Source organism: Monodon monoceros, unplaced genomic scaffold (assembly GCF_005190385.1).
Source record: "Monodon monoceros isolate NGI ecotype Baffin Bay Population unplaced genomic scaffold, NGI_Narwhal_1 Super_Scaffold_11, whole genome shotgun sequence".
Lineage (NCBI taxonomy): Eukaryota > Metazoa > Chordata > Mammalia > Artiodactyla > Monodontidae > Monodon > Monodon monoceros.
Genome location: NW_021703767.1, coordinates 8,263,289 through 8,282,149, shown reverse-complemented (window position 1 = coordinate 8,282,149; position 18,861 = coordinate 8,263,289). Strand labels below are relative to the sequence as shown.

Here is an 18,861-nt window from a genome sequence, read left to right as displayed (position 1 = left end):
AAAACATTTGCAAGACAAATGAGTTTAAAAGTGTATGTATTTCCCAGAATAGCATATGTCCCATATTATGTGCCATACTTTGGGTGCTAAAATGTCTTCATGTTTTTTCCAGTCATTGTTTACTTTTGTAGTTAAATTCTCTAAACTCTGGAAGTATTGTTCATCCAGGACAGGTCAGGTTCCAGACATTGTAGATATCCAGTCTACTGGAAAAGGTTGCCAACGGCTTTATTGAAGCAGCTTCCCTTAAATGGTGGAAGTGGAAACCCAATATTAGGAAAGTGAAAATAAACGAGAATGGAGGATTTGAATGGCAGAAAAGGAAGAATTCTTGATGAGGTTGAAGAATGTGGTAGGAGATAGGGGAGACGTAAGTCGTAATGATTCCTGGGTGTGGTTGGAGAGGAGCTAATCAGAGTTAAAGATTTAAAAACTGGTTTAGACCTGGGCAGTGGCCCAAGGTGTGGCCTTGTGAAGGAAGAGCCTAGGTGAGGTGGGCCGCAGACTTCATTTTAGTTGAGAAGGCGGTTGCACTGCAAGGCTAGAGTCCTGAAGGGTTGTCCACATGGACGTTGGTGTGGCTGGAATGATGATTGGAGGAAAGAGGCGAACACTGTGAACTAGGTGCCTTTGTTCTTAAACATGACAACAGCCAGGAGGCAGCTAGACGGCAGTGACAACGAAACGTAGATCTAGTGAAATACAGTGTTTGAGAGGAAACTGTGGAATCAGAAGACCTAGGTTTGAATCCTGCCTAGCTTGGTGACCTTGAGCAGATTACTTAGTTTTGCTACGCATGTTTTCCATCTGTACAGTGACTGTGATAATAATTGGGCCTGCAAAGAATTGCTGTGAGGATCAGTGAGATGGTACGTGTAAAACGCCTGGTACAACATAGGACAAATGGTACCGGCAGTTTGCTAGGAAGGTGGTCATTGGTCTTCACTTCTGATATTGTGAGGTTGTTGTACAGCAAATTGGGCATAAGAGGAAGGATTACTTAAAGAAACAGATGTGTTTTCCAAGGACTCATGGTGGTCTTGCTTGGGAAAGAAGAAACTTGGTTTGTCATAACGGTAGTGGGATAATAGTGATGAAGTGAACAGGTATAAAAAATGGTGTTAATGGTGGTGCTGGTGATGATAGGAAAAGAAAGCCACTACTTGGGCAAGAGTTACAAGTAATAAAATGCTGCATTTTCCAGTGATATTTAGGTTTTGTAGCTATTCACTGATAGCTATACATTTTTGTTATTGAACTTTCTTCAGGGGACTACACTTTAGTCTGAAACTCTAGCCCTAATTCCCCGTCCCCCCACTGAAGTACTTGTTTTAAGAGCATGGTCACTGATAATGTAAGGGGCGTTGCCGTGCTGCTGTAGCTGTTGTGAGAGCGTTAGGAGCAGCGATTGCTGGGAGGATGGCAGGTCTGGATGCGGCTGTGAGGGGTTAGGAGGCTACGTACTCTCCCTGTACCACTTCAGCTCTGCCCCTTTGCCCGAGACAGACACACACACTGAGGCATGGATAGGAGAATATGAACAGCTGAGAGGAAACCGTTTTATCAGTGCAGTCAGGGTTTAGTTCCAGCCAGGAGGTTGAGAATGTGGCAGAGTTTCTGTATGATGAAACAGCATATTTCACAGAGGCAGTAAAAGCAGTTGGGGTAAAAGGGCAGCAGTGGAAGGATGTCTTTTGTTCATTCATCTAGGCACATACAAAGATGAATAAGATGCCCTTACTTATCTTCCATCTAAAGGAGACATGTAAACAGTTAAATTCAGGGTAGAGATGGTGATTCTTTGAACCTGACAAAAGGAAGAAATAGATTAAACTGATACTCGAGGAGAGTCAAGGGGAAAGACTAGCAAATGAGGTTGAGAATCTTCCAGAGCTCAGTGTTCTCATTGGAGTTATTTCCTTGGGGCGTAAGTTCCAGGTATTTTTCAGATATGCTATAGAAGCTAGGAAAACTGCTTCTCATATCATCTCAAATGATTTGATTATGGATTTGGGTTTTGTTGTGTCCTTAGGAGGGTGCACCATGGACGATTTTGCCCTGGGAAATTTCACCGTAGCAGATTATGCCTTGTTAGAAGAGTGCCCTTATGTGGATGATTGTGTCTTTGCCTCCGAATTTATGTCCAATGACTATGTTCGTGTGACTCAACTTTACTGTGACGGGGTGGTAAGTAGATTTCTTAACTTTTTTTTTTTTTTTTTTAAACACCGCGTGGCATGCGGGATCTTAGTTTTCTGACCAGGGGATCACACCCGTGCCCTCTGCAGTGGAAGTGCAGTCTTAACTACTGGACCGCCAGGGAAGTCCCCTTAACTTTTTGTTTTTAACATTATGTATTCTTAAAGGTTTATTTTTTTTAAAAATTGAGGTATAATCGACATATGACATTAGTTTCAGATGTACAACATAAGGATTCAATATATGTATATATCATGAGATCAGCACAGTAAGTTTAGTTAACGTCCATCACCATACATAGTTATACATTTTTTTTTCCTTCTTATGAGAACCTTTACGATTTACTTTTTGAAGGTTTTGTGGTATAGAGCTGTCTGAGTAAAGATATTTTTGTGCTACACAAGATTTGATAGGGAGATATGTATGGCTTTTGAAGAGGTCATTTCAGACGGAGAAGTAAGCAGTGCCTCAACAAGGAGAATGTGCAGTGCTGGTGAAAGCTTGTTTTCTGACTGGAGATGAGACTAAAGGCTGTCAGGGAGAGCCATAGAAACAGACTTGGGGAAACACTGAAAAAGGCCAAAAGACTCATTGGTTGAAGATGTTGTATTCAAAGTGGAAAAGTAAACGTACTTTAAGTTTTTAGTTTAGTATTGATAACCCTTACATTAAAAATCAAGAACTGTTACTTTTGCATTTACCAGATACAAGTCAAAAGAATTTTTTTCTTTTTCAGGGTAGACAGTATAAAGATTATACCCAAAGTGAGGGAAACTTAGGTGAGTACTTTGGTATTTTAATTTTAATTTGTTGAAACAGCTATCAAGGGAGGTTCATGCATTCACATCAACATAACAGACTTATACATCTTTACAAAGTTTGTTCTTTATTATCCTTTTTAGCTAGAAATTAAAAAACCTTTCCTTGTTAAAATGGAGTTTTAGCTAACACTTAGATATTCTTAACATCTGACAGGTTAAAATATTTCATCCATTCATTTCTTATCTTTCCATATCCATTTTTGCCTTTTCCCTTGACAGTGTTGATTCATTCCAAAATGAGGCACAAAATATTAATTTAAAACTTTTTCTTTTTAATTAAGAGTTTGATATCTGCACTATGTGGTGTAGTAAACCTATTTCTATCCTGCAAGATTACTGTGATGCCATTAAAATACACGTCTTCTGGCCACTTCTGTTTCAACGTCAACACAGTTCTGTAATATCACGGTTGCATCCCTGTGTGGAGGCGAAGTAAGTTACTGCTTGTTAACCCATTTTGTGTGAACAGTGGTGAGTGTGTTGCCCAGTACTGAGGAATGCCAAGTGCAATGGAAGGCTTATGTCTCATTCTTGTATACTGTTCAACTCTACTTTTGTTTAATAGAGTGGAAAAGTTAATACTTGGGATTTGGATATAAATGAATAATCATGGTAACATTATAATGAATGAAACTCTGAAGAGCGTTAGATGGTAGATTTGAAGCTGAATAAGGAAAAATTAATACGCTTGTTTATAAATACCAGTATTATAATACAGAAGAAAGAAAAAAGTGTAGTATTTTGTCTACCTAATAAACAACTTATTATTACCTAGAGTGAAGTAAGAGAACTTAATTTTATTCAAATAGTTTAAATTGAGGTATAACATATAGTTAAGTGTAAGATTCAATGAATTTTATATATGAGACCCTAATCTTTTAAAAAATAAATTTGTCTTTAAGCAATTCTCATGCTTCTGAGATAAGTTTGAAGAAATTACAACATCTTGAGTTGATGGAAGATATTGTGGATTTGGCAAAGAAAGCTGCGGTAAGTGATAGAATGTGTTCCCCTCCCGCATTTCAAGAATATAGATATTTATATGGTATTAGGCCCATGTTACTAATTTATAGTGACTGATGGGTAATGGTTAACCTGAGCTTATTCTGCTGTCCATGAGTTTGTGCTGTGTATTTGAGAGATCAGGTAGATGGCTGTTTTCGTGGTTCTGACATGACATGATGAGAACCAGGCCTGCTCCTTGCCGTTAACAAATAGACATTAGAATTTGTCACAAATGGAAGTGTGCACCTGGTTCACAGAAGCCTTTGCCGCAGATTCGGAAAGTTATGGGTCCTATCTTGTAACGTAAAATCATGCCACTGTTAGCACCACCACAGCAAATATTTTTTCTTTGGGGTAAACTTTATCATGTCAGGTTTGAGGAGGTATCCCTGTACTACACTGAGGGTTTTTTTTCCCTTGAAAGCCGTTTAATAATTTTTCTCATTTCACTTGGTTATGGAGCCAAGTGTTTTTCTTGGTAATTCTGATTGCAAACGTAAATTTAGAAAGGGCATTCTGATATTTATTTCCTGCAGATTAATCCTTTGCAGCAACTTATATCAGCCAGTGTAATTTTTTAAAAATTTTATTTATTTTATTTATTTATTTTTGGCTGCGTTGGGTCTTCGTTGCTGTGCGCGGGCTTTCTCTGGTTGTGGAGAGCGGGGGCTACTCTTCGTTGGGGTGCGCGGGGCTTCTCATTGCAGTGGCTTCTCTTGTTGCGGAGCACGGGCTCAGTGGTTGTGGCGCACGGGCTTCAGCAGTTATGGCTCGCGGGCTCCAGAGCGCAGACTCAGCATTTGTGGTGCACAGGCTCAGCAGCTCCGCGGCATGTGGGATCCTCCCTGACCAGGGTTTGAACCTGTGTCCCCCGCATTGGCAGGTGGCCTCCCAACCACTGCGCCACCAGGGAAGCTCAGCCAATGTAATTTTATAAAAAAATTTAGGTGTAATGAACCATACATCTGAAAGTTTAAAATCTGTACATCTAAAAGTTAAACTAAATCATTTTATTATTAGAACCCTGTGTAAGACTATTTCTGACTTGTTTTAGGGTCCTTAAGAGGTAAATTGGGCATGAAAGTGCTGTAGAAAGTGGACTACTATGTACATAGAGTAGTATTCCTAAAATGTAGAATTTTTTTTTCCATTAGAAAATTAAAGTATGATTGGCCGAATAAGGAAAAAAAGTTTTGTCTTTTCTGTTTTGCAGAATGATTCATTCTTTATTGGAGGCTTATTGAGAATTGGTTATAAAATAGAAAATGTAAGTGTTAACATGGGAATACGATACAACCACTTTGAGTACGTGGCAGTTTTCTCACTTCTCATTGCCCCCTGTATCAATACTAGGCCCACCGAGTCAACATTTTATAGGTAGCATTTAGTAGTACTGATTTCTATATTTTGCCTAAGCAATCTCCTTGTTTGGGGGGTTTGCATTATTATCATTTTTTCCCCCATATATGTAGTGTAATTTTGAGCCTCTTTTACAAGTTGATTGTTTTTTCTCTTTTAGATTATTTACCTGGTATATGTTCTCTCCCAAATGAAGTTATTAGGCCCCTGGTATGAACATTTTTTGATACACAATTACTAGGTGATCTCCAGATACATTGTAGGATCTTAGCTCCCCGACCAGGGATTGAACCCGGGCCCTCAGCAGTAAGAGCACAGAGTCCTAACCACTGGACTGCCAGGAAATTCCCAATAAACCAATTTTTAATGCTACTGGTGACATAAACATGTACATGTTTCCCTTAAACCCGACACCAGCGTTGATGACTTCATTATTTAATTTCTGAAATCTTTTCCGACACAAGAAGTATGAATTATACTTCTGTGAACTCTCGACCCTTCATGAAGGTCATTGCACTGAGTGCTCGTTTGACCAACCATGCCCTCCTCTTGTTGCCTATATGCTTATTCTTCTCTTTGCCACAGACCATTTAAGTACATAGTCCCTTTTGTGAACCTTAATAGATACCGTTAATCTTAAGGTCAGGATGAAGTCCCAGTTTAGATGAAATCTGAGACCCCTATTCACCTTGTGTTACTGTACTCTCCTGCTACCTAGGGCAGCCTCTGGCCAGGTTGTAGACCTCAACTTCCAGGTCTTTAATCATTGCAGCAGCATCCTGGGCTCTGAGGGTGGCCTGAGGTTACCTGAAGATGTAACATATGTGAGTCTGTGGTCTCTGTTAACTTGTGTGTTGGGGTCTAGCTATTCTAGGTTGCATGCTAGAGTAATGAAAACATGAGGTTGTACAAGTTTTGTAATAAGAGTCTGAAATACTATATAAGATAAATTTATAATGCCACATGTAAACTTATAATTAATACACAAATCACATTTTTCATCCCTCTTTTTGAAACAGAAAATCTTGGCAATGGAAGAAGCTTTGAATTGGGTGAAATACACAGGCGATGTAACAATTTTACCTAGGTTAGGAGCAGTTGACAATTGTTGGCCTATGTTAAGTATTTTCTTTACTGAATGTAAGTATAAATGCTTTAAGTTGTTACTTGACTCAGTTTTATAAAGGTATTATTTTGGAAAATAGAATGTGTAGCTGTGATTTCTTGTTTATCTTAGGATTTTAAAAAACGTTTTTCTCTTATGAGTAAAAGCCTGAATAAGAGAACTTTAACCCTGTAGTTAATTTTATTCTGTATTTCCTGTCTTGGTGATATCTGTGATGTTAATACCTTTTAAACATCCTAGCAAATGTATGCCATATATTATTAATATATAATACCCAAAGGGACCACATTGGGGCTTATGTATTCTCATTCATAAGAGAAGTAACTGAGCTAAGATTATAATTTTCATTTCTCTGATGAATTTGTTATTCTTATATATGATGAAGCTGCGTTATATATTTTTTACCTTGTGAAATATTTTTCTCTAAAATATTTGAGTGTTAGTAGTGTTTTTATAGGGATCTTGAAACAGGAGGTATTTGACTCTTTAGTTGATAATGACTGATAATTTGCCGTTTCCATTTGCCATTTTGAGTAGAGGGCACATTTTATACTCTTGACCTGAGTGTTAGAGAGAAATTAATCTTAAATATGAAGACAGGTTTTTCTTTTTTTTTTTTAAATAAATTTATTTACTTATTTTTGGCTGCGTTGGTTAGTTGTGGGGAGAGGGGCTACTCTTTGTTGTGGTGTGCAGGCTTCTCATTATGGTGGCTTCTCTTGTTGCAGAGCATGGGCTCTCGGCGTGCGGGCTTCCGTAGTTGTGGCACATGGGCTCAGTAGTTGTGGCGCATGGGCTTAGTTGCTCCGTAGCATGTGGGATCTTCTTGGACCAGGGCTCGAACCTGTGTCCCGTGCATTGGCAGGTGGATTCTTAAGCCCTGTGCCACCAGGAAAGCCCCAAGACAGGTTTTCCTGATGTTTATTGGACGGTGGGCTGTATTACGTTGACAGAGGTTGTTCTCTTCGTTGTTTTGGAAGCCTTTAATTATAGCCTAGATTTTATGGTGGAAGTAAAGGACCAGTATCATGTACTGGACACCCATTTGGGCTCGTTTCTAACTCTTTGTCTCTTTTTATAATAGTTCTGCCTGGTAGATGCTGTGATCCTATTTTAGAAATGAGCAAACTTTGAAAGGTTAAGTGATATTTCTTTAGTCTATTAAGTAGTAGAACCTAGATGAGAAGTCAGGTCTCTCTGATCTCAAAGTTCGGGTTTTTGTTCTATAATCTTAATCTGTCCCTTTAGTATTAGTTTACTTTATTTGGTCACCTTCCAAAATTCTTTCTTCAGTCTTAAATTTTAGGTACTGCTTTTGCCTTGGAAGTGAATATGTTTGGCTAGAAGCGTAACTATAGTTTTGTTGCAATAAAATTATTATTTACCACTTAAAATCTTTTTTATAGAACAGCTTAAAATGCAGAAAATGATGTCTGATAAATTTTTAACAAATTTTGGTTATTACCTACTGCATTTTAATTAGTTTATTACATTTTTATGAGAATAATGTTTCAAAAAATGTCAAATTTTAACATTCATGAGAGTCAAAATGTTGAATTAAGACATTTTAAATTCTTCATTTTTTTTATATTAAACACATTTTAGAAAGTAGTTTCTCAGATTTTTGTTTTCAGAAATTTTAGTTAAACTTCGTGCCAGGTACACCATAGCTCAATAATGTTTGTTGAATTGACTTGAGTAATTATGAGGCCTATTTGGAATGTGTTATGACAGAGCACTGTTAACTACAATTAGAACTAGAGTAGTAATAAACAAGATTTTTAAATGCTAGAAATAAAACATATTAGATTCTTAGCACACAGTGAATCTAATGTTTTCTGAAACATTTTATCAGCTGTTTATTAAAAATATATTGTTGATACATGTAAAAGATTATAAGAAACATTATTTAGAAAGTATATCTTGAACTTTACAGACTCAACCTACGTAGCCTAAGAATTAGAACATTAACAATAGCAATTTGTTTTTTTTAAACAAATGTTCTCTCACTCTCTCCTAAAAATAAAATTTAGACAAGTATCACATTACTAAAGTTGTAACAGAAAACTGCAATTTGCTTGAAGAATTTAAAACTCAAAGTTGTGCGGAGTGTCTAGAGGTGAGAATAAATATTTACTTGTAAGTATATTTTAAGATTTGCTTGTTAGAACTTTTATTAACACTTAGAGGAAAGTTCAGTAAAACTGCTGTCAGTACACAAGGAACTACTATAAAATTTGATAACACGTTTGAGGGAAATTTTTAATAAATTTTGATTGGAATATTTTTTTTGGAAGAGGAAGCCATCTTGATCAGAATTTTCTAATGTTATAGATTTTAAGAGTTAATTGAAAATCGAAATTTGATTTTTTTTAAATTAAAAGGCTTTTAATTAGTTGAGGGAATATGATTTTTCTTTGCCACCAGCTTTATTTGCATGTAATTCACATGCCATACAATTCACTCATAGGAAATATGATTTTAACTAAATTTTTAAAAAGGGATTTAGGAAAATATTTAATATTCTACTTAATTCTCTAGCTAAAGCCATTGATATAATCCAGTAAATAATAATTTGTTTATTTTGAAAATTTGAAGGCTTGAGTTGAAAAGTTTTAGTTATATCTGTAGCATCTTTGATTTCATTTTTTGTTGTTGGTTGTTTTTTTTTGTTTTTATTTCATCCTTGCTGTAGTTCACATCATTTTTTGGGGGGGGCAGTTAGTCTAATCAACAGTGCCTATATGTTATTGATTTATATATTATTTTTTAAGCACTCAGGTTTGTTGAATAACATCACATTTTCTAACCTAACATTAAAATTCTACTTGGATCTTATTTCTTTTCTGCATATGCAGGCATGTCAAGGTCTGTTTAAAAGTGGGCCTGCCAAACACGGTACACAAGGGGTAAATTGTTAGTGTTATTCATAATGTGATGGCTTTGTTTACTTTTTAATATCCCTTTATCAAAGTTAGCGTTGAGTCATTAGAGACAGACATGTTTCTTTAAATGTATATTCTAAAATGTTGGGTATTGAATTCTCATTTTCTACCTAAGTAATCCCCCAGGTTATTTCTGATACCTGAGATAGAAACCCAGAACCATTTTTCTTAAATATTGGGGTTACTGATTCTCTTTGCATTTAATTGATGGGTCTTCTTTTACCTTGATTTCTCAGCAAGGAGAACTAATGAAAATGAAAGGAAATGAAGAGTTTTCCAAAGAAAGATTTGATATAGCTATTATCTATTACACCAGAGCCATTGAATGTAGGTAAGAGCAAAATAGAACAATGAGACCCTTTTTATGTGGCAGATCAAGTTAGAATGCTAGTCATTAGAAAGAAACACAAGATGAGGAATTGGAGAATATCATCAGTTTGCTATGCAGAATATATTTTCTCACCCATAGGTATTAGAAGCATGAGATGACCTGAGTAGATGAACTTACTAATCAAGTTGTATAACTCAAGTGAATCAGACAAAATTGGGAATTTGCTTCTACCCTGCCCCACTTTGTTCCCAAGCTTTCCAGTACAGAGTCATCTGTTCTTTCTTGCTCTTGTTTTCCCTTCCACTAATTCCTTCCAAATTATTAACTGGTAACAAAGGGTTAGTTACTAGTACTTAAGATGTCACCCATTCAGGGATTTGTGCTTTCTATGAGGGAAGTTTTAAAGGGTAATAGTTGGAATTGTTGAGAGAATGCATGTGTTCTCTCTACCTCATCTTCTGTTTGCTCAGCTGCTAGAATTTTGTAGCATTCCTGCAAGTGTGCCTCACCTGGCTCTTACTGACATCTTAGCTGGCCCACCTAATACTGTAGCAGCCTTAGGAGGGTGCGCTGTAGACAGCTACTCTCTTTCCTGTCTTACCCATCTCCACAGGGAATGAGTGAATCCAGGTAGCACACCACATCTGAAAGCCTGCTGCTCTGTTCTTCTAGGAAGAGGTAGAGGAACAGTAAGATAAAACCAAAAAGGACAAAACTTGAAATGAAGCTATTTAAATTACTGTTGTAATTTACAGGCTTCCTTTATTTGAGTTCTTTGTGAAGGTGGTACAGTTCTGACTTACATAAGTATTCTGTTCTGTACAGTTACAGCATACTTGTAGTTTGCTAGTTTTTTAATATGTCTCATTTGATCCTTGCAGCAGCCCTATGAGCTAGGCAGAAAAAGTAGAACTTTTTAATCTTCATTTTGAATACAGGGAAGTTTAAGTTGGTTTGAACAAGTTACTCTGGAAGTGAAGGAACAACAACTATATTCTTTGTGCTCTGCCACACAGATGTAAAGTTTTTGAAAATTATTTCATGCCTTATGATTTCTGTGTTATGTTTGTTTTGCATGTAACGTTCTTTACTGATGAAACATTCTTTCTTTTAAAGACCTGAAAATCACCTTCTTTATGGTAACCGAGCTCTTTGTTTTCTTCGCACTGGACAATTTAGGTAAGTTGGTTAGAGTGCCTAATCACTGAATTGTTAGGCTAAATACCGATCTTTGAGAAGTATTTCTGTTTTGCAGTTTCGCAAGAAAATTCTTCAGTAGTTCTTCGGCAGAAATAGTTAAGTGCTTAGAAGAGAGCTCTTTAGGCTTTATATATAAAAACAACAATGACAGAAACAGCTATTCTGATTGAGTGGATAACATGCTATGCATTATTTTAAGCACTTCGTATAGGTTATTTAATTCTCACAACACATTTAATAGATAATTATTCTCCACATTTTACATTTGGGCAAACTCATACCATTAGTAATTAGTAATTGTGAATTTGGTTCTACCCTGCCCCATTTTTTTTCAAGCTATGATGCAGTGATGCCAAGATTTGAACACAGATCTTATCTGATGATTTCAAAGTCTGTGTTTATAACACCTATAATATATTACCTTCTTTTGCTCTATTAACTAATCTGTATAGTTCTGGAAGAATTTTTGCTGTATTTGTTTCCTCTGTCTTGTTATGAAAAAATTAAGTAAATATCCTTCATAAGTGAAGGAAAAGAAATTTAATGGTTTAACTCTGGGAGTGAAATCATAATTAATTCTTAGTTCCTCATGTTCAACTAAGCTTTTATTTATTAGTTGAGAAAGATTGTTGATACTGTACCATGATTTTATTGTCTCAGTTTAAAATTTTTAGGACTTAAATATTAAGCATTAATGTTGAGCAGTGTAGATGACAGTTCCATTTAACTGTGTCCTACCTTATTGTAAGAAGGGTTTCGGGTTGCTTCAAGAATACATCCACTCAGTAGAAAAATATTAAAAACAAACAAAACAAACTAAAAAACCAAGTTAGAGCCTGGGATCCTTAGAATAAAGCTGCATAGGCATAAGGTCCTGCTTAGTGATTGGTTATAATTCATATTTGCATCTGACCTTTCTGTTGCCCAAAATAAAAAGAGAATACCCGACAAGTTACATAATTCTCACTGACCATGAAGAAAAAGGACACCAGTTGCTCAGGTGAAACTGTTTTTCTGGTGTTTAGTTCTGGAAGAAGTTTCTTATATGGCTAATATGAACTGAGTGGTGGAGTAGAGAAGAACCTCAGCAACATTCCTGTTCAAAGGAAAAAACTCCCTGAGAGTGCAGTTTGGGGATTCATAAATAATTTTTTTCATTAAGTTTTCTCATGAAAGCGGAGAATATGATATCAGTTGTTGCTCAGGGAAAGCACTTACGTTGGGAGGTGGGAGTGGGGACTATAGTATATTCCAAGTATGAAGCTTTTAAAAATAACCTGTATGTTTTTCTTTTATTATAAACAGAACACTTTCTCATGGTAGAAAATTTGGAAAATACAAGAGTTTAAAAAGAAGAAAATAAAATCACCACCTCGGAGAATACCGCTGTATTAACGTTATGCAGCTTTTAGATGGCTTAAGCCGTGGATAAACCGAGGCTATCTAGTCTAGAGGAATGGATGGGCTTGACACAGTCTTCCGTCTATACCACTGTCCTCAACTGGTTCTAACAAGAAATGAGCTGCAAATGTCTTTAGATTATTGCCTCTGGCTAGGTCCAGAATTGCAGATATTCTGCGCGGTTTGAAGGTCAATCTGTATGCTTTCAGGATGAATAGGTTGGGCAACTTGGCTAGCCTCTTGTGAAAATCGAGGCGCCTATCTGAAACCTTGATTGGGTGGAAGGTCATCCCCTCTGCATAGGGGATCGCTGGGAGCTGAGAGGCAAACCAGGGGTTTCTGCCCTCTTTCGTGAGTGTTGAATCCTAGACACTCAAGCAGGATCCTGCTAAAACTCTGCTGTGAAGGAGGTGCATCAAAGTAGAAGTATAGAAGCCAGGTAGCCTGGTGAGGTCAAGGTCAAGAGCAGGGTTGTGCATCCATCCTTGTACCTCTTCCCTGCCAGTCTAGGTTTGTGATTCAACACCAATGAAGTTTTCTTTAGAGGCAGGTCAGCAGCATTTCCTTATTAGGCAATCACCAATATGTGCTGGATGCTTATTTAATGTCAGAAGCATTATGCCACATTGGTTTTACTGTTGTTCCCACCTCATTCATTGTTTATATGACTTGCTCAGTAATGTAGGGATAATGTTTTCTGAACCTGCAATACACATAACTCCTGACCAAATGAGTAGTTGATATGACTTCAGAAAAGAACATGTTGCCAGTGATTCAGACGTGCCATTGACTCAGGAGGACCCATGCCATTTAGCTGGGTTACCAGGATTGAGATGTTTTGAAGCTCTCACATCTGAGGGTTGGTAGGTCCGTTATGGGAATCAGGCTGAGCAGCTGCAGGAACAGCTGAGGGTAAAGCATCCGACCTCCCTGGCACTGTTCTGAGCATTCTGCGTGTATTAACTCATAAAACCCTCACAACCCCGTGAGGTAGGTGCTGCTCTATCGTTATAGATGAGGAACCTGAGACCTGGGGAGGTCAAGCAGTGTCCTCAGACACTAGGTGGGTGTGATGGAGCCAGAATTTGAACCCAGGCAGCCTGGATGCAGAGTCTCTACTATTAATCACCATAAGGTGATGATAGAATCAAACGGCAATGTGAAAGTTGAAAAAAATTAAAATAATGGTCTAAATGGTCAATAAACATGATTGTCCTTACAGGATGTGCAGATTAAAAACTGTGAGTCTCTCTTTCGTACCCATCAGATTGGCAAAAATTTAAAAACCTCATAACACCAAGTGTTTGAGAGGATGTGGAACAAAGGAAACTTTCATACTCGGCTGGAGAAAAGTGTAAATTGGTGCAATCACTGTGGAGAGCCTTTTGGCAAGGTGAAGATGTGCGTACTCTGCCGCCCGCTTCTGGGCTACCCAAGAAGATGTGTACGAGCCTTCATTAGAGCGTTGTTTTTAAGAGTAAAGAAATGGAAACAACCTAAAAGTCCATCAGTAGGGGAATGGATAAAATGAATTATGGTATATTCATACAATGGAATTCTGTGCAGCAGTTAAAATGAATGCAATGTTGAGTGAAAAAGCAAGTTGCAGAATGATTTGTACGGTATGATGCCATTTATATGATGTTTTAAAATGTGGAAAATGATATGCATATCCATAATTAATACATAGTATGTATTAACAATGTTTTTAAAGTGCATGGGCATGTTAAACACCAGGGGAGTGGCTATCTCTGGGGAGGGAGGGAGGGAGGGAGGGAAGAGGATTGCAGCTGGGAAAAATGGTTCACAGTGGGTGTCAGCTGTAACAGACCTCTGCAAAAAGATCTGAAGTAAATATGGCAAAATGTTAAGGTCTTGCTAAGCTGGTACATGGGTGTTGATTATCTTAATGTTATTCTCTGTACTTTTATGTATATTTGATTAAATAACACAAAGTGTAATTTAAAATGCACATAAGATGAAAAAAGGAAAAAACACCAAACATTAAGGATAAAATAAGTGGAAAGTAATCTTGAAAGGAGAGAAATAGAAGTATTTTAAGACCAATGGTTGGGAACCTGAGGTGAAGTATGTGTGGGGAAAATGCTTCACTTAGAAATGGTCAGAGAGTGGTGGAGGTTTTAATGCCGAATAGCCCCACTTGTAATAGCCTATACTTGTAAGTCTGGCCACCCTTGGATGGGTATAGGGGAGGCCTGGAGTCAGAAAGAACCCTTACCACTCTCCAGAGGTGTGCACCTCCAGGTCAGCAGATGTTGCCCTGGGGAAGCACATGGAATGGGGTTGGGCTTGGGGGTGGTGGTAGAAATATGCTCCCTCCTGCCACTGCTTCTCCCTACTGAATCCTTCAAGCTGAGGAATGTGTGCAGTGTATCCCAGAATGCCTGGCTGGGGTGACATGTCCTTTTTATTCTGATCTTCTGTAAGTTCACTTTTTAAGTACAATTTGAGAGTTAGAGGGCATTGTAGAGTGATGGTTTTAATTGAAGTAATTAGAAATTTTCAGATTAGAGGGGAATCTAGAAAAAGCGATCAGGCATCTATAGCGTCTATAGTTACAATGATTTTGCAAGCTATATGATTAGGCTTACTGTTTAATTCATTCTTTTGGGACTCATACGTGAAAATTTGAATTCTTTGGTGGGATGGGATAAATTGTGTAATGGGAAATGTAATTGGAAAAGGGGCAAGCCTTGGATTTTTTAAAAAATTTACTTTGGAAAATGATGGAATTTTATTATTTATTTATTTATTTTTGGCTGCGTTGGGTCTTCATTGCTGCACGCGGGCCCTCCCTTGTTGCGACGAGCGGGGGCTACTCCTCATTGCGGTGCGCAGGCCTCCCATTGCGGTGGCCTCTCCTGCCGCGGAGCACGGCCTCCAGGCACGCAGGCCCCAGCAGTTGTGGCACTCAGGCTCAGGAGCTATGGTGCACGGGCTTAGTTGCTCCGCGGCATGAGGGATCCTCCCAGACCAGGGCTGGAACCTGTGTTCCCTGAGTCAGCAGGCAGACTCTCAACCACTGTGCCTCCAGGGAAGCCCCAAACGATGGAATTTTAAAACTTGATATTTAACTATCTATACTTATATAGATAGTTAAATATATATTTCTATATAAAGTCTATATCTATATGATATTCCCTATTAGCTCTCAACTTGTGATTAATAGCAGGTGGATAGACTTTAAATGATGTGTGTGTGTGTGTGTGTGTGTGTGTGTGTGTGTGTGTTTCTGAATTTCTCTGAGGCCCGAGGTGTAAATCAAGTCAATTGTATGTTTCTGTGAGAATTTCAAAAATCTTAGTGTATGTGGGGAGCTTTAGTGTACGTGTTGGTTGGTGAATTTTTCCTCACTCTTTTCTCTTACTTGTGCTGTCTCTTTATTTTGCTTAAAAGCTGCTGAATTTGCTTTCTTTTTTTTTTTGTGGTACGCGGGCCTCTCACTGTTGTGGCCTCTCCCGTTGCGGAGCACAGGCTCCGGACGCGCAGGCTCAGTGGCCATGGCTCATGGGCCCAGCCGCTCCGCGGCATGTGGGATCTTCCCAGACCAGGGCACGAACCCGCGTCCCCTGCATCGGCAGGCGGACTCTCAACCACTGCGCCACCAGGGAAGCCCGCTGAATTTCCTTTTGAAGGAAAGAGTTATTTTTTCAGTCTTCTTTGGGGTGCATCCCCTTTTTAAAAAGCAGTAACAAATGCACATCATAAAAAGTTGAGTACTAAAGGATAAGCTGAAAACTCTTGCCCAGCTGAGACCCCTGCCCTAATTCCTTTCTTTTAGATCCTTGTGTATTTCCATGATACTGATATTTCATGACTATACTAGCACTTATTACATTGAACCAAATGAAGTTGCTTTTATAAATCAGAATAAGGCATTTTGTTTGTTCAGTCTAAGGTATATGTCCTTTTTTTTTTTTTTTAACATGGGTAAGAGCATATTATACACCCTGTTGTACGTCTTGATGCTTTTAATGTTTAAATCTTGGAGTTGTTGCATATCGGTGAATATAGAGATCTACCCTAGTTTTTATTCATGGCTGCATAGTATTTTACTCAGTGAAATAGTTTGTATTAGAATATAGCTTATTTCCAGTTTTAAAAATTATATACAGGAATATCCTTTTACTTACATTCTACACTCAGATGCAAGTATATATATATATGTAGGATAAATTCCTGATAAAAGTATATTTTACTTGGATGAAAGAGCATATGTAATTTTAATTCCAGACACTAACTTTTGATTTAAAATGTATGTGTTTATTCAGTCAATGGTTAATAGTCACTGCATATTTGACAGTAACTGACATTATATCTGTATCCTGCTTTTGTTGTTTCATTGTAAGATGGAGAACCTTGGGGAGTAATATTGTTACTTCTTTGTGGTCTGGTCAGGCCCTGAAAGTGATGATTTACAGTAGGGGGAGAAGTAATTCTTTTGTGGTATTCAAAGTTCTTACATACTTATATGTTGTGGTTTGAGAGAGTCAGTTAATGGCACCTCCTTCCCCTCCCAAGTCCAGAATTACCTAAGAGATGGAAGCAGAAGACAATTGGTGATGCAGTCTCGCCTCCATTACTAATACAGTTGTTGGAGAACCGGGCCTTAAGTCTGATAGCCAAGTGACTTATTATTAGTTTACCCATGTCACAGACAGAACCAGGTAACAGGGGCCCTCGTGAACTTTAAGCTTGGAGGAGAAGGGAATCTGGTGTTATGTTGCTGTTTAAGATAAGGTCCCAAAGAAAGAAAAAGAAGAGGCTAAGCCCCATATGATTGATGCCTCTCCCCCACCATTAGATAAGTTATTATTCCCTCGGGGAAAAGTTAGGTTTAGGAGAGGAGAGAGCTCACTAGTGATTAATCTGAAATACACTTTCCCATGTAACATGTAATAAATTGGAGCATCTGTGCTAGAGGTCTGTTTCTTACCCTCTGTCCAGTACACTTACTACTCGGTTGCATCTCTGGGGTTTTCCTGTTTTCATAGATGTATTGTGCAGGGTATTGCTGCTGCTAAAGTCAGGCCTGCCCTCCAGAGTGTTTGGACCCTGGGCTACAGTGACTTGGATGAGCAGTAACATGACGTAATTTACTCCGCCCACTCTGCTTTCATAGACGAATGTGGTCAAATGCTAGTAAATACGAAAATGTTAATATACATTTATATATTAATAAATATACTTAAAATGTGATTATAATTATAATAGCAATATAATATTATATATTATAGGTATTATAGTATTGTTTATTATAATAAATAACATTAAACACTGGTATGTTAGAAATGAGCAAAAACAGACATAGTCCCTGTGTTCTAGACAGTGGACCAGCAGTGTGGGAAGGAGCACGTTGCAGTCCAATTTTGGTTTATGTTCTGCCGAAGCGAGCACAGCATGTTGTGTTCATGGAATTACTAGTGTGTCTGAATACAGAGAAGGAGGGGGAGAGGTTGTCAGGGGCTAGACCAAGGAGGGTTTTGTAGGCTACAGTCCAAGTTCTGATTGAATTAATTGGGCACTGGGCTTTTAGAAGCCCCCCAGGTAGTACAAATGTGCAGCCAGGTTTGAGACCCGCTAGTCTAGAGAGGGCAGGGTCGAGATTAGAAGAGGAAGTAGGACCGAGCTTTGAGGCACACTAACAGTGGCCAGTTAGAGAAGGATGAACCTGCACAGGAGACGTTTACGAGGTGGCCAGAGAGGTAGGAGGAAAGTAAGTGTGGGATCATGGAAGCAAGTGAAAGAGTAGCCAGCACTGCCTGTTGCTGAGAAGCCATTTGGAATTTGGATTTAGTTCTATGGATCTCTTTTACCATAGGGAGAGCAGTCAGTGGGAAGCTTGGAACAGACGCTGGGCTGGAGTGGGTTGAGAAATGAGAGTGAGGAAATGGAGCCAGCTAGCATAGGCAGCCGTTAAAGGTGTTCTGGGAGAGAGGCAGTGAGGAACAGAAGAGGTTTGCCATTGCATTAAGATGTTTTTTGGCTGCAAATAGCAGAAGTCTCTTATTCAGCTGGTTTAAATGGTGAAGAAAACTTACCTTATTCAGGAGTTCCAGAAGAAGGTGATTCTAAGGTTGTGTGTTTATGTCATCAAAGACCTAGGTTTTTTTTTTTTTCCAGCCCCACTGTATGACTTGGACCTCAAGCTGCCCCCTCAGGATGGCGGGATGGCTACTGTAATTCAGATACCACACTGGACGTTACAGCCTCCAGCAGAAGGATGACTGTTGTAATCTTCAAAACTAAAACCTTAGTACATACACTGAGAAATGTATAGTTCATAAGTGTATAGGTTGAATTTTCAGAAACCAAACGACCGTAACTAGCACCCAGATCACAACCCCAGTAACCCAGAAGTCACCCCTGTTCCTCCTTCTGTCACTACCCACATCCTCCCCCCAGGATAACTCCTGTCCTGACTTCTGACACCATAGGTTAGTTTTGCCTGCT

The 18,861-nt window shown here is 38.4% G+C and overlaps 1 protein-coding gene across 8 annotated transcripts in view; it reads left to right on the top strand.

The window, feature by feature from the left end:
* Positions 1–18,861, top strand: part of TTC3 (tetratricopeptide repeat domain 3) — a 140,193-nt gene that overhangs the window by 9,350 nt on the left and 111,982 nt on the right. For 2 of the 8 annotated variants that reach the window (XM_029213872.1, XM_029213871.1), the window contains exons 2-10: positions 2,033–2,187; positions 2,936–2,978; positions 3,302–3,452; positions 3,923–4,010; positions 5,239–5,292; positions 6,404–6,524; positions 8,544–8,629; positions 9,692–9,786; positions 10,903–10,965. The exons of 2 other annotated variants lie outside the window; for them this stretch is intronic. In XM_029213872.1, the coding sequence (XP_029069705.1) occupies positions 2,044–2,187; positions 2,936–2,978; positions 3,302–3,452; positions 3,923–4,010; positions 5,239–5,292; positions 6,404–6,524; positions 8,544–8,629; positions 9,692–9,786; positions 10,903–10,965 (845 nt within the window). In that variant the 5' untranslated portion in view covers positions 2,033–2,043. Of the gene's footprint in view, positions 1–2,004; positions 2,188–2,935; positions 2,979–3,301; positions 3,453–3,922; positions 4,011–5,238; positions 5,293–6,403; positions 6,525–8,543; positions 8,630–9,691; positions 9,787–10,902; positions 10,966–18,861 lie in introns of those variants that run through there. 4 more of the 8 variants (XR_003792285.1, XR_003792286.1, XM_029213870.1 and 1 more) reach the window with 3 other exon arrangements.